The 15,732-nt window shown below is 51.7% G+C and overlaps 1 protein-coding gene across 1 annotated transcript in view; it reads right to left on the reverse strand.

Moving 5' to 3' along the window:
• The window catches only part of CSMD2 (CUB and Sushi multiple domains 2), a 439,963-nt gene that overhangs the window by 193,955 nt on the left and 230,276 nt on the right, over positions 1-15,732 (reverse strand). The window contains exons 8-10 of the mRNA XM_064172682.1: positions 14,753-14,830; positions 5,943-6,030; positions 2,017-2,141 (exon numbers count right to left, since the gene is read on the reverse strand). Coding sequence (XP_064028752.1) covers positions 2,017-2,141; positions 5,943-6,030; positions 14,753-14,830 — 291 coding nt within the window. The remainder of the gene's footprint in view (positions 1-2,016; positions 2,142-5,942; positions 6,031-14,752; positions 14,831-15,732) is intronic.

The raw sequence follows: 15,732 nt of genomic DNA on the forward strand, positions 1-15,732 counted from the left end.
TAAATTATAGGGGGAAAATAAAAGGTTAAATCTCATCATTCCCATTTTAAATCATAGGAGGGAAAATAAAAGGTTAAATCTCTTTATTCCCATTTTAAATTATAGGAGGGAAAATAAAAGGTTAAATCTCTTTATTCCCATTTTAAACTATAGGAGGGAAAATAAAAGGTTAAATCTCTTTATTCCCATTTTAAATTATAGGGGGAAAATAAAAGGTTAAATCTCATCATTCCCACTTTAAAAGTGGGCAACAAAGGGACTGTGTCTCCTAAAGATCCAGAGGGATCCTGCTGTAGATGAGGAAGATGGAAAACATCCTCCTAGCAGTGGCAAGAGGTTCACTCAGTGTCCCTGCCTATGGCAGGGGGTTGGAACTGGCTGAGCTTTGAGGTCCCTTCCAAGCTAAACCATTCTATGAGCCTGTATTAGAGCCTGGAGCTGTCTGGGGTGGGGGTTTAAAAGCTGCCTCAGTAGGCCCCCTTGTTTCTGCAGCTTGAGATAAGCTCCATACCCATGGACAAAAAAAAACATGGAACAAACTGGCTAAAAAAAAACATGGAACAAACTGAATAAAAAGTGGGATAAAGCTGAGGAAAAGAGGAAAAAATATATAAAGGGAGAGGGAAAACTTTTTAAAGGGAAAGGAAGCAAAGAGAAACCCTCCCCAAAAGTTAGTGGCTTAAAAAAGAGAGAGGAGTTGATTCCCAGTCAGAATAATGCTGGCAAATCCTTGCTTATCTCTTGCAAGAGGACCCCATAAATTGCCTTTAGAGTGTCACATCTTCAGGCCAAATAGCCTCTGAACACTGATTCAATTTATTCCAGGCTTGTTTCAAGAATGAGAGGAGATTCCAAAGCCTTGGATTCAAAATAAACCCAAACACCAACCCAACAAACCTCTGCCTGTGAAATGACAGGCAAAAAAAAAAAGAAGGGGGAAAAACTTAAATGGCAAAGGATGACTTTAAGAGCCTTAGAGGGATTGGATTAAAACTATTACAAGTTGTTCATTATTTGCATTACAAATAGCACAGTTAGAGAGGAGACTTTGGAGGGGGGAGAGAGAGGCAGAGAAAAGGAGAGGGGAATGGAAACAAAACTGGCCAAGGGCAAAAGGGGGTTTTCTGCTGGAGGAAATCTCTGTTCATTGATGGCTTTGAGGCTGGACCAGGGGAGAATTGGGATGAGGAGTCTCAGCCCAGGGAATTTCACATGGCTGCCTGCTCCCAGCAAGCTCCAGCTCAATCCATCTCCCTTCACCTCAGCTTTTGTAGGCTTTGTTACAGGCTTTCACCTTCTCTCCCCTTGCACCTTCATCCCATAATGAAATTCAAGGCCATGCTGGATGAGGCACCAGTGGAAGGTGTCCCTGTGTGGGGAGACCTCAGAGCAGCCTTCCAGTACCAGGCAGGGGCTAAGAGAAAGCTGGGGAGGGACTTCTGACAAGGGCTGGGAGTGATAGGGTGAGAGGGAATGGATTGGAGCTGACAGAGGGGAGACTGAGAGTGGAGATGAGGAAGAAATTCTTTGCAGTGAGGGTGGGGAGACACTGGCACAGGTTGCCCAGGGAGACACTGGCACAGGTTGCCCAGGGAGACACTGGCACAGGTTGCCCAGGGAGGTTGTGGAGCACAGAGGCACAGAATGTGATCAAAGATCACATTCTGTGCCTCTGTGCTCCACAACCTCCCTGGAGGTGTTCAGGACCAGGCTGGATGAGTCCTTGAGCAACCTGTTCTAGTGAGAGGTTGGAACTGGCTGAGCTTTGAAGTCCCTTCCAACCTAAACCATTCTATGAAGCCACAGTGCAAACCCTCACGGAAATACTCAAACCTCCCACATTTCACATCTCCTTGGGTCCCTTCCAACCCCTTATATCCTGTGATCCTGTGATCATTTTAGAGGCCTTTTCCAACCTTAGTGATGACAGAATTGAGGGCAGGATGGGTGACACAGGGAGGGGGCACTAAGGGAATGGCTTCTGTCACCAGATCCAATGCCTGGTTTGTCTCTCACCTCTGCACACTGGTCTGTGGTCACTCCAGGCGACAATGATGTCACTCACTCTCTTGCAGGTGATGCTTTTGGACCCTTGCAAATCATAGCCCTCGTTGCAGGTGAACTGGATGCTGGAGCCTAACCTAGCAGACAGAACAAAGGGGTCAGGTTAGCAGCTGAGAGGCTTCTGCAGCCACAGCTTTCACAGTGTCACAGTATTACAGTATCATCAGAGTTGGAAGAGACCTCACAGATCATCAAGTCCAACCCTTTAGCACAGAGCTCAAGGCCAGACCATGGCACCAAGTGCCACGTCCAGTCCTGCCTTGAACAGCTCCAGGGACGGCGACTCCACCACCTCCCCGGGCAGCCCATTCCAGTGCCCAATGACTCTCTCAGGGAAGAACTTTCTCCTCACCTCCAGCCTAAATCTCCCCTGGCACAGCCTGAGGCTGTGTCCTCTTGTTCTGGTGCTGGTCACCTGAGAGAAGAGAGCAACCTCCTCCTGGCCACAACCTCCCCTCAGGTAGTTGTAGACAGCAATAAGGTCTCCCCTGAGCCTCCTCTTCTCCAGGCTAACCAATCCCAGCTCCCTCAGCCTCTCCTCGTAGGGCTGTGCTCAAGGCCTCTCCCCAGCCTCGTTGCCCTTCTCTGGACACGCTCAAGCATCTCAATGTCCCTCCTAAACTGGGGGGCCCAGAACTGAACACAGCACTCAAGGTGAGGTCTAACCAGTGCAGAGTACAGGGGCAGAATGACCTCCCTGCTCCTGCTGGCCACACCATTCCTGATGCAGGCCAGGATGCCCCTGGCTCTCTTGGCCACCTGGGCACACTGCTGGCTCATGTTCAGGCAGGTATCAATCAGCACCCCCAGATCCCTCTCTGTGTGGCTGCTCTCAGCCACTCTGACCCCAGCCTGCATCTCTGCATGGGGTTGCTGTGGCTTTGTTGCTTTTCACCATCCCAGGGAGCCTCCTGAGTGGGGAGCAGAGAGCTGAGGGATCCTGCAGGCAGGGCAGGGGCAGTGCTCTGCCCTGCTGTGTTTGCTTGTGCTGGGCACCGTTTGCCTTGAGGTGGTGCCAAGCCCAGGAGCAGGTCTGAGTTTTTCAGTGTGACCTCAGAGGGAACTTTGTGCAGTGTGGGAGCCCAACCTCAGCCCCAGGGGAGGACATGTCCAGCATCCTGACAAAGAAAACCCAAATCCTTCCTCTGCTGCTCAACTACTGAAAGAGTTCCTCTTTATTCTTGCACTTTGCTTCCACAGCCTGCAGAAGGAAAAGCTCTGGGGAGACCTTCTTGGGGCCTTTCAGCACTTAAGGGGGGCTGAGGAAGAAGATGGAGAGAGAGAAGCTTTCTAGCAGGGCCAGGACAAGGAGTGATGAGTTTAACCTGGCAGCAGGCAGGTTTAGAGGGGACATGGAGAAGAAACTCTTTGTGATGAGAGTGGGGAGCCACTGGCACAGGCTGCCCAGAGAGGTTCCTATCACTGGAAGTGGTTTGGGTCACGTTGGCTTTGGACATGGAGTGGGACTGAGATGAAGCTGTCCCTGCTCTTGGCAGGGGTTGGACCAGATGACATTTAAGGTCCCTTCTAACCCAAAGCTCAGGTTGGGCAATGGGATTGAGTTGAAGGTGTCCCTGCTCTTGGCATGGGTTGGACCAGATGACATTTAGGGTCCCTTTGAACCCAAAGCTCAGGTTGGGCAATGGGATTGAGTTGAAGGTGTCCCTGCTCTTGGCATGGGTTGGACCAGATGACATTTAGGGTCCCTTTGAACCCAAAGCTCAGGTTGGGCAATGGGACTGAGATGAGGGTGTCCCTGCTCTTGGCAGGGGGTTGGACCAGATGACATTTAAGGTCCCTTCCAAGCCAAAGCAGTCTGTGGTGCTGTGTGGACTCAGATGCTTTGCTGGTTTAAGTCAGCATTGCCTTGGTCATTGTTCCCTCCTTGGAGGTGTTCAGGGCCAGGTCAGGTGGGACTCTGAGGCCAGGCTGGATGGGACCCTGAGGCCAGGCTGGATGGGACCTTGGGGCCAGGCTGGATGGGACCCTGAGGCCAGGCTGGATGGGACCTTGAGCAAGCTGGTCTAGTGGCAGACCCCATGTCAGAGGTTGGAATGAGATGATCTTTAAGGTCCTTTCCAACCCAAACCATTCCATGAATCAACACAGTGCTGGCTTACAGCAGCTGAGGATTTATCCTGTGGCTTTTAGGGACTAGGGAATTCCCTCTCCTCCACCCTGACCCTTCCCAGCCATTTCCTGGATTTCAGAACAACTTGACAGGCTCAGGTTCAGCTAAAAGACACTTGTAGGGAGCAAAGCAGCTGTGGCCAGCAGGGGAAGAGGAGATGTTGATCAGCCATGGCTGCTGCAGCCCTGCATGCTTTGAAGGAGTGCTCCTCACTCCCAGGGAGCAGCAGCACTCTTTGCAAGGCCATAAGAAAACAATTACCCAGCACCACACACACTCAATGACAAGGAGCTGTGACAGCACTTGGGGAGCTGATCTCAGATTCACCCTGGGCAGGGCCATGCTGGGCTTGAAGCTAACTTGAGCAGGGAAAGGTTGGGTTTTCTTTTGTTCTTTTGCTGCACTCAACTGAAGCAATGACAACAAACATCGATTAACAGAACTGGCTGGATGCTGGGGAAAGAGAAATCCTCTGGGAGAGAGAACAGGACAGATCCTCATCCTGGGCTGCAGCAAGAGCTGTGTGACCAGCAGGGTGAGGGCAGTGATCCTCCATCTCTGCTCTGCTCCTCTGAATAGTTCTGGTGCTCCAAATACAAGGACATGGAACAGTTGGAGAGAGCCCAGGAGGACACAAAGAGGGCTGGAGAACCTCCTCTGTGGGGACAGACTGAGAGAGTTGGCATTGTTGAGCCTAAAGAGGAGAAGGCTCCTCTTTAGGCAACCTCTTTAGGCAACCTCTTTAGGCATCCTCTTTAGGTTCATCTTTAGGCAACCTCTTTAGGCTCCTCTTCAGGCAACCTCTTTAGGCTCCTCTTTAGGCATCCTCTTTAGGCATCCTCTTTAGGTTCCTCTTTAGGCATCCTCTTTAGGCATCCTCTTTAGGCATCCTCTTTAGGCATCCTCTTTAGGCATCCTCTTTAGGTTCCTCTTTAGGCAACCTCTTTAGGCATCCTCTTTAGGCAACCTCTTTAGGTTCATCTTTAGGCAACCTCTTAAGGCTCCTCTTTAGGCTCCTCTTTAGGCATCCTCTTTAGGCAACTTCTTTAGGTTCCTCTTTAGGTTCATCTTTAGGCAATCTCTTTAGGTAACCTCTTTAGGCTCCTCTTTAGGCAACCTCTTTAGGTTCCTCTTTAGGCATCCTCTTTAGGCAACCTCTTTAGGCTCCTCTTTAGGTTCCTCTTTAGGCAACCTCTTTAGGCTCCCCTTTAGGCATTAGAGCAACCTTCCAGTGCCTGAAGGAGCTACAGGAGAGAGCTGGGGAGGGACTTTTGACAAGGACTTGTAGTGAGAGGATGAGAGGGAATGGACTGAAGCTGGAAGAGGGGAGATTGAGACTGGACATTAGGAAGAAATTCTTTCCAGTGAGAGTGGTGAGACTCTGGAAGAGGTTGCCCAGAGAGGTTATGGATGTCCCCTCCCTGGAGGTGTCCAAGGCCAGGCTGGATGAGGCCTTGAGCACCCTGGGCTGGTGGGAGGTGTCCCTGCAGGAGGTTGCAACTAGACAACCTTTAAGGTCCCTTCCAACCCAACCCATGCAACAAACCTCTGCCCTGGGCCATGGTCTCCCACCCACACAGCTGCACACTGACACACTTCTGCTCTTGCAGAAGCTTTTTTTTGGGGGGGGTGGGGCAGAAACACATTTCAAGGTGTGCAGATGAGCTCTGAAAACAGCCCAGAGAAGGCCAAGGAGCAGACACCAGGGTGGGGACAGGCAGAAAACACAGAGAGAAAAGGTTCTTACCTAAAATCGTTGCCTATCCTTTTGCCTCTCTCTGGAATCCCAGGGTCTGGACACATATTATGTCCCTGGGACACACCAACCTGAGTTACTACAAAGCAAAACAAGAACAAAACAAAACAGCACATACAGAAGACAGAATAGCAAAAGCAACATTCTTTCAGCAGCTCTCTTGGTGGATGTGGAGAGAGAGAGAGAGAGAGGATAAAAATGGCATCTGGGAGCTCAAAAAACCCTGAAATCTGCTCCCTTTGGTTTAGGAAAGTCAAGCAACAAACCCACAAAGAAAAACAATCCCAAACCAAAACCTTACCTCCCCCCCCCCAAAAAAAAAGAGCTTTGGAAACAAATGCAACTGGAATCCTTTCAGCTCAGTTTATCCACCAAAGTGTTTGCTAGGAAGTGCCAACTCTGGAAGCAGTTTTCTCTCCCTTCCTCTTACAGAAGTACCTCTGAAAAGTGTTGCTTTTTTTTCCCCCACCCCCACTCCCATCCCTTTCATTCTGCTTAATTACAGCAATGAAGCAGCCCATTTCTAAAGGCTGTGATTTGAAATAGCCACCTGTGGCACCACCAGGTGCCAGCCAACCACCCTCTGAACCCAGGCAGGTGGCACCAGGGGGAGTAAAGAACCTGATGACAAAGGCAGGGTGGATGGGACCGGCGTAGGACAAGAGGGAGAAAGGAGAGGGGGATGCAGGGTTGGGTGTTTTAAAGCAAGTCCTTTAGTCTGAACATGACAACATTTGCATGGAGCAACCTCCATTCAACTGCCAACAAAGATGCCACCTCTGAAGTGGTGATCAGCACTGCATAAACACCTCCAGACTTCATTCTCTACCTCCCCACTGCCACCTTCCCTCTCCAGCCTGCCGAGTGGCGCAAACAAAGCCTCGAGCATCAACCTGAGGTGGGCATCACCTGGGTGGCCCTGAGAAGGATGATACAAGCAGGTGAGATCTGGCAACACAGTGATTTCCAAAAGTCCAAGCAGAGAGAGGTTTTGTTGTCTCCTTCTCTGGAGGCTTTTCCAAGCCCACATGGGCACTGCAGTCCCGAGCGACCTGGTCTAGGCAAACCTACTTCAGCAGGGGTGGGGTTGGACTGGATGACCTCCAGAGGTCCCTTCCAACCTCACCATTCTGTGAGTCCCAGCACCTACCAAAATGCACAGAAGGATGGGGCAAAGGGGTGACTTTGTCAGGGAGCTGCAGAAGTTTGTGCCTCAGCTTTTTTTCTTGCATCACAGAGGGAAGGACACGAAGCAAACAGTGCCACAGCCCTGGAGCAGCGAAGCCTGCATCTGAAGCCAGAATGTTCCCATCCCACCCCTCTCTTCCACTAGATGGTGAAGGACAAACCTCAGCTGCACTTCAGAACACACCCCAGGTGGCACAGTTGCCCGAGCCCACTGCCAGCTGGGTGATGCTGTATCACAGTATCACAGTATTATTAGGATTGGAAGAGACCTCATAGATCAAGTCCAACCCTTTAGCACAGAGCTCAAGGCCAGACCATGGCACCAAGTGCCACGTCCAGTCCTGCCTTGAACAGCTCCAGGGACGGCGACTCCACCACCTCCCCGGGCAGCCCATTCCAGTGTCCAATGACTCTCTCAGGGAAGAACTTTCTCCTCACCTCCAGCCTAAATCTCCCCTGGCACAGCCTGAGGCTGTGTCCTCTTGTTCTGGTGCTGGCCACCTGAGAGAAGAGAGCAACCTCCTCCTGGCCACAACCTCCCCTCAGGTAGTTGTAGACAGCAATAAGGTCTGCCCTGAGCCTCCTCTTCTCCAGGCTAACCAATCCCAGCTCCCTCAGCCTCTCCTCGTAGGGCTGTGCTCAAGGCCTCTCCCCAGCCTCGTTGCCCTTCTCTGGACACGCTCAAGCATCTCAATGTCCCTCCTAAACTGGGGGGCCCAGAACTGAACACAGCACTCAAGGTGTGGTCTAACCAGTGCAGAGTACAGGGGCAGAATGACCTCCCTGCTCCTGCTGGCCACACCATTCCTGATGCAGGCCAGGATGCCACTGGCTCTCTTGGCCACCTGGGCACACTGCTGGCTCATGTTCAGGTGGGTATCAATGTGGTGATGAATGCAGGTTCCTCCCGACACTGAGCGTGGTGGAAGGTGTGGAGATGTGAGCAGGTCAGCACTGCCATGGGAAGGGAAGCACAGACTGCACAGCACCAGCACACACAAAGGCAGGACCATCAAATGCTCAGGCAGCACAGCTGGAAGATGGAACTCAGCTGCTAGAAGGACAGAAGGATCAATCCTCTGCTCATGCTGCTCCTCTGAGCAGCTACACCCAAGCGCTGGCCAGCTCTGCTGAAAACATCGCAGCTTCTGGCCTCCTCCTTGGCTCTAGGCACTCATGTCTCACCTCACATCTCCTGCCCATCAATTCTGAAAGGGTCTTCATCTCTCCTGGCCTCACTTTCCACCCACCAGGCTGGACCTCAGCCCCTGCAGTGCTGCCTGCAGCACCTGGAAGGCTGGGACCGTCCCTTCACTGAGCAGGGCTTGGTGCTTCAGCAGGAAACTTTGGTGCTCCACAGCCTTCTCCATGGGTTTGAGGGCACAACAGCAACGAAGATGCAGCCTTAGAGCCAAGCAGGCTCCTGAGGGATTGTTTTATCCCTTTTGCATATTCATGACCTCCCATTAAGCTCATGGATGGAGCCACCAAGCAAGAGACAGAAGCATGAAAGGAGCACAGGATATCTTTTGACAGCTGCATTTTGTAGCTACAAAGCTTTGCTGCCACCCCTCACAGGCTCTGCTGATGCTGGGGGTAACAGCAGTGCCAGAAGGGTGGCAGCCCCTGCCCCAGGGCAGGGATCTGGCTGACACTTTCAGCAGCAGTGCCCCACTAACTGAAGCAGCCATGAACAAAAAACCCTTCTGCACCTGCAGCAGGTCTCAGAGATGCAAAATATTTGGGTGGTCCTTAAGGAAATCAAATCCCCAACTTCCAAGGGGCCTTCTGTTAGTGCTTGAAATGATGACTGCTTCTGGGAAATGAGGGTACAGAGCTGACCCCAGCTCCTTTTGGGGTTCTTGTAGCACTGCCTACCTACACCAAGATGCTGGCTGCACATGGAGGCAGCTCCAAAGCACAGTTCACACTCAGGAGTGGGTTGCATGTCACAGGTCCACGTGGAACTAAAGGAAAAGTCCTAAGAGTTCTCATCTTCTGCATCTTCTCCAGAGTAAAACCACACAGAAGGAGACAGACCTGGAATGTTCTCATGCACAAACCCAGCTGCTCCAGAGACATCTGCATCCAAACACTTGGGTGTGCTCTCCCTTGCACAGCATGCTGCCAGGCTGCCTGTCCACATCAAGCTCTTTCTCCCATGGTCAAAAGACTACCCAGACAGCATCCTTCCTGGCCACATTACTGGCATCACACCCATGCCAGATGGCAGTGAACCTTGGAACCTCCAGTTCAAAGCATCAGGAGGAAGCAAGGCTAGGGATGAGCAGCAAAACCCACAGGCACCAGAGGGACAGGTATCAACCACAGTGAAAACTAAACCCATTGCTGAAGACCAAACCCACTGCTGCAAGACCAAACCCACTGCTGCAAGACCAAACCCATTGCTTCAAGACCAAACCCACTGCTGAAGACCAAACCCACTGCTGCAAGACCAAACCCACTGCTGAAGACCAAACCCACTGCTGCAAGACCAAACCCACTGCTGCAAGACCAAACCCATTGCTGCAAGACCAAACCCACTGCTGCAAGACCAAACCCACTGCTGAAGACCAAACCCACTGCTGAAGACCAAACCCATTGCTCAAGACCAAACCCACTGCTGAAGACCAAACCCACTACTGAAGACCAAACCCACTGCTGAAGACCAAACCCATTGCTCAAGACCAAACCCACTGCTGAAGACCAAACCCACTTCTGCTCTTGTTAGCTACCACTTCATTCACACCCAGGCAGCATGTGCAGATAAACCATAGAGCAGAGAAGATAAAACAGAGCAAGAGGGAGAGGAAAAGCATCTCCATGTCACAAGAGCTGGGACATTTCACTCATACCTGTGAAAGAGAGCAAAGCAAAAAGGAGCAGATGGATTAGAAGGTCACTTAGAGAAACTTGGGCTCTACCTTTTCACACACTCACACACCTAAAGCAGAGGTTATCAACCACATTTGTTACTCTGAGAACTTGCTGTCAGTGCATCCTCCTGCAGGCTTGACTGATCTCTGCCTGGGCTGCAGCACTCCAGAATGTCTTTGCCAAGGTTACCTGGAGAACAGTGGATCTGAAACACCCCTGATGAACTGCTCCATTTCTCCAGTGAAGGCTCAAGGAGACTCTTCCCCCAAACTGTGGAAGGAGTTTTGCATCCCTGTCTCCTCCTCTTGCTCCCAGCTTCCCTCTCATCATGCATTCAGTGACAGCCCCTTCCAGTCACTTGGTTTGTCACACTCATTTACTCCATCTGTTTAGAAGGGCTGGGAAGCCTCTTTAGCTCTCTGTACCTCCTCATGTTAATAAAGAAAAGTTCACTGAGAGGCTCCCAAGGGAGGCATTTTCATTGAATTTAGGAATGTCAAATATCAACTGCAAAACAAAGCAGCAGCCAGAAAAGGTTTCACAAAGACTCAACACTTCTCAGCATGAGAAATACAGTGAAAGCAAGAGAGCTTCTCCTCCCCCCCACCCCTCCATGGCATGGGGTAAGGAGGGAAGAACTGCTGCAGGAATTAGTGGTGTTGCAAAGGTGAATCTTTGGGAGCACACTGAGCCTTGTGTGCAACCACCTAGGCAAGGTACTGGGTTACAGAAGCCAGGTCCTCAAGCAGGACTGCTGAGCTACCCACAGTGTGCTCACCCCTGCCAGGTGCTCACTGCCTTTCTGATCCAGGAAGGTCCTTCAGCACCCAGCACCCAAGTGTTAAACATCTCCAGCCCCCCCAGGATGCTGATCCAGAGCTTAAGGACACATGCATCCAGCAACACACACAGCACAGGAGGTTGCAGCTCAGCACAAGGGGGAACTTCTTGCCTGGAAGGCTCCCAGAGCCCTGGCACAGGCTGCCCAGAGAGGTTGTGGAGTCTCCTTCTCTGGAGCCTTTGCAGGCCTGTCTGGATGTGTTCCTGTGTGCCCTGAGCTGGATTGTGTGGTCCTGCTCTGGCAGAGGGGTTGGACTGGATGAGCTCTTTGGGTCCCTTCCAACCCCTGACATCTGTGAGCCTGTGAATGTGCAAGTGTGGAAAGGCTTCAGCCTCAGGCTGTGAGAAGACCACGTCCAGCTGGGGGGGTCTGAACCCACATTTCACTGCTAGCTCAGCACAGTTCAGAAGCACACAAGGTCAGAAACATCTCCACAGTCTTTCAGACTCCAAAGCCTGTTTGCAGCACAACCTACCCACACCAAACACTGCTTCTTCCAGAGCTGTCCTGACTTGAGCTAGAAATCCAGAGCTGGCTCCTCCACTGCTCACCACTCTCTGTGTGCTGCTGCAGCACAGCACAGCCCCACATGCAGACACTCATCCCTCAGCAGCTGGTGCAGAAAGCAAGCTCACTGCAATGCTCAGCATCTAGACACATAGAATCATGCAGGGTTGGAAGGGACCACAAGGAGCAGCCAGTCCCAACCCCCTGCCATGCCCAGGGACACCCTACCCTAGAGCAGGCTGCACACAGCCTCAGCCAGCCTGGCCTCAAACACCTCCAGCCATGGGGCCTCAACCACCTCCCTGGGCAACCCATTCCAGCCTCTCACCACTCTTATGCTCATGTCCAGTCTGAACCTACCCATCCCAGCTTCACTCCACTCCCTCTAGTCCTGGCACTCCCTGATAGCCTGAAAACTCCAGAAGCTTCCACTCACTTGGCCAAAGCCTAAAACTGGTCAATGCCTCCAAACTGGCTTTGCATTTGTACACCTGAACTAGATTTGGACAGCCCTGCACACACACACACACACACAGAGAACCTGCAGGACTTCACACAAGCCCTTCCAGTGCAGGTGCAGGTAGGGCTTGTGCAGAGGTCACCAAAGCAACTTTGGTGCTGTTTGGTAAAAGCAAAGGGCCAGGTTTGTCCTGGGCTAGGCACAGTTATGGACTTGCAGCAACCCCAACTCTAAACCACAGACCTATCTTTTACATCTGGACTACTTTGCCTCTCAAAGTGACTCAAGCAAGACATCCACATGATTTCAGGGGATGCTGAGCAGCACCAGGCACTTGATTTCAATTTCCACAAACACATCTGACTGCAAACAAACACAATTAGCACCTTCCCCCCTCCCCAAATTCCCTAGTTTGATAGCAATTCCCTTGCTGGCATAGTACCATCAGCTGCCATGTGACCTCATTTTGCCTCCAGGCAGGCACAAGAAACACCCAAAGCTTTCATCTGCCCAAGTAAGGATCTGGCAGCTACCCACAGTGTCCATCCAGCACAGCAGAGCTTGCAGGAGCATCAGGGCATGGAGCTGGCAGCTGCAAGCTGCCTTCTGTGGCCACAGATTCTCCCAGGGGTCAGGCTTAGGAGAGGGGCAAGGAGCAGCAGAAAACATTGATGGGGGAGAAAGGCTTTGGAAACAAAGCATGGCAGAGTTGTAGCTGCTAGCTGAGAGCCACAGCAATTGCTCAGCTTCTGACAGCTGAGCCAGAGGAAACAAGAGCAACAGCAACCAGCACACCTCCCAGAGCAGCCTGTCCCACCTGTGTCATCATCTCTGCTGCATGTGCAGCCTCCTAAGCTGATGGAAGCTGGAGAGAAGAAGGGGCATGGGCAGCCATGCAAATGAAGCCCCCCCCTAAAAGAAAGGCAAGGAGGGGATAAATAGAAGGAGAAGATAACATTGCAGGCTCCATTATTCTGAAAATGAACCATTTTCTGGAGGCATCTGCTCAGGAATCAGCATTTCTGAGGCTGGACTGCAACTGAAGTGTGGCTGTGCAAGATAGAGGTTAATCTGGGTCTGCAATCCAGAGCTTGCTGAGAGCAGGGCACATGGAAGGAGCTGAAGGCACAAAGGTGGTGGCAAGCACCATGTTGGTAACAGAATTTGGGCCACAGCACTGTCACCATCTACATTATGAGAGCTTAACAGCTCCCAGGCTAAGCTGCCTTCCCATGCTCTGCTTTGCCTTATCAAGCATGACAAGATTAGCACTACACAAGATGCTGAAGTGACAGTTTGAAGGCTGGAGCCTGTTCTCTGTTGGGTGAGGATAAACTGGGCAGAGGCAACAAAAAAACTTGCTCAGTTTTATCCTCAGAAGTGGAGCACAACTGGGGCAGAGCAGGGTGGGCTGGAAAGGAGAGCTCAGGTTCTGTGCCTCCAGTCCCTCTTCCCAGAGCTCCTGGGGAAGCAACCATTAGCACTGAGCAAAGCTGCTGCAGGGATGCAGCTCAGCATTCCCAGGAAGCAGAGAGGTGAATTCAGTGCCAGAATATACTCAGACCATCTAACAACTCCAAACCAGCACCAAACCACTCAGGGAGTGAAGCCTCCCTTCCCCACAACCCCCCCAACACTCCAGCCAACATCCCTTTAGCTCCAGTGCCCACAGCCAAACCTGGTGGTGTTTTCCAACACATCCCATGACCAGAAACCTCTCTCCCACAGGGCATCATGGAATCAGCCAGGTTGGAAGAGACCTCCAAGATCATCCAGTCCAACCTATCCCCCAGCCCTATCCAGTCAACCACACCATGGCACTAAGTCCCTCCCTCCAAACACACCTGGCTGTGGTCTGCTCTGGAAACTTGGGGCAGTTGACATCCTGCTATTTAGGTACCTCCTTGGGTCATGCTCTTGAAGAAACTGGAGCTCAGAAGCACCCACCCTTGGGAGGGGAGGGTGGAGTGGAGCCATTTTCATGTCAGCCAACAGGTGATGGATTCAATTCAGTTCACTCAGAGGTGGGTTTGGGGTTGGTTTTTTTTTTTTGGCTTAACTGAATTTTTGCATCCAAAATTCACTTGAGTGACAATGTCCAAATGGTGTCACTCTGAGGGGTGTAAGTGCAACAAAATGAGCAATCCATCTTCTCCTCTAACAGAGGAAACCCCTCACAACCCACCCCCAGCTCCATTCTGCTGCTGTTTGAATTCACATAAACCAAGCTGGAGTTAATTCAGCTCCCTCCTAGTTTAGCTTAGGAGCCTCTTATGAGCCCTCATGCAGAAAGAAACTGTGAGTCCTGCTTCTGGTTTGGGAAGAACCTACTGGAAAGATGAACAAACCTAATGGCTTCACCTCCTGCAAGAGGGAAACAGCAGTGACCAGGCAGGGAGCAACAGGCAGACCACAGACACCAGTAGGACCAGCTCCTGGGATGGGTTTTCTGCAGGGGAAATGAACCCAAAGGCAAAGAGAAAAAGACAAGAGACTGAGGTGGCCTCTGTGGATGTTCTCTGCTAGGTCTTGGGGTTTTTTTTTCTGGTGAGCATCCTCATCCCCACCCTGCAGTTCACAACAGTAACATGAGTCCAGTGGATCAAGCTGTGTGCAGCTTGAGCTGTTCCATGCTAAGAGCTGAGAGCAGTCAGGGGGCCCAGTCTGCCCCTGAGCAGGAGGCACACAGCATATACATCAAATACACCCCCCCACCCCCCCATCCCCTCCAGGCACACCCCCACCAGTTAGTAAATGCTTTGTGAACAGAGCACTGGAAGTGATGCAGTAATGCAGAGGGCAGAGAAGGGAAGCAATTAACACCTCAGAGAGTGACCAAAGTTGCAGAGGTTACTGGAAGAGTCCCAATGAAATGTTCAAGGAGATCAATATTCAAGAGCCAGCATCAGGAGCAGCCACAACACTTACACACTGATGTCTTCTGGTTGTTGTCCTTGCTGGGCATCAGCTTCACCCCTCTGGACTTCATCTCCATTTGCTTCTTGACTAGAGAGGCAAGAAAGAAAAGAAAGCAAAGGCAAGGAAAAGACTTAGTGAAGCATTGAGGGTTCCTTAAAAAGAAAGCAGAGCCACCCTTGGGCAGCACCCACAGAATGGTGAAGGCTGGAAAGGACCTCTCAGATCAGCCTGTCCAACTAGACCACATCCCAGAGTGCCACAGCTACTCATTTTCTGAACACCTCCAGGGATGGGCACTCCACCACCTACCTCCCTGGGCAGCCTGTGCCAATGCCTGATCACTTCTGCAGGGAAGAAATTGTTCCCAATATCCAACCTGTTCCAATGCCTGATCACTTCTGCAGGGAAGAAATTGTTCCCAATATCCAACCTGAACCTCCTCTGGTCCATTGAGGCCATTTCTTCTTGTCCTGTCGTTAGTTATTGGGACAAGAGGCCAACTCCAGCCTCACTACAAGCATGCTGCAGGTTGAACCCTTAACTCACAGCTCAGACAACATTGCTCTGATATGGGTCAAGAACTGCCTGGACAGCTGGGCCCAGAGAGTGGTGGTGAATGGTGCCACAACCAGTTGGCAGCTGGCACTGGTGGTGTGCCCCAAGGAGCAGTGCTGGGCACAGGCCTGTTCAATAGCTGGGAGAGAGGAGCTGCAGAGGAGGCAGCAGTGCCCAGGTGGGCAGCAGAGCCAATGGCATCCTGGGCTGGCTCAGGATGAGGAAGAGTGTGGCCAGCAGGACTAGAGAAGTCCTTCTGCCCCTGTGCTCAGCACTGCTCAGGCCACACCTGCAGTGCTGTGTCCAGTTGTGGGCTCCTGCACTGAAGAGAGATGCTGAGGTGCTGGAAGGTGTTTGGAGAAGGGCAGCAAGGCTGGGGAGGGGCCTGGAGCACAGCCCTGTGAGGAGAGGCTGAGGGAGCTGGGGAGGTGCAG

This window comes from Pogoniulus pusillus, chromosome 37 (assembly GCF_015220805.1).
Source record: "Pogoniulus pusillus isolate bPogPus1 chromosome 37, bPogPus1.pri, whole genome shotgun sequence".
NCBI lineage: Eukaryota > Metazoa > Chordata > Aves > Piciformes > Lybiidae > Pogoniulus > Pogoniulus pusillus.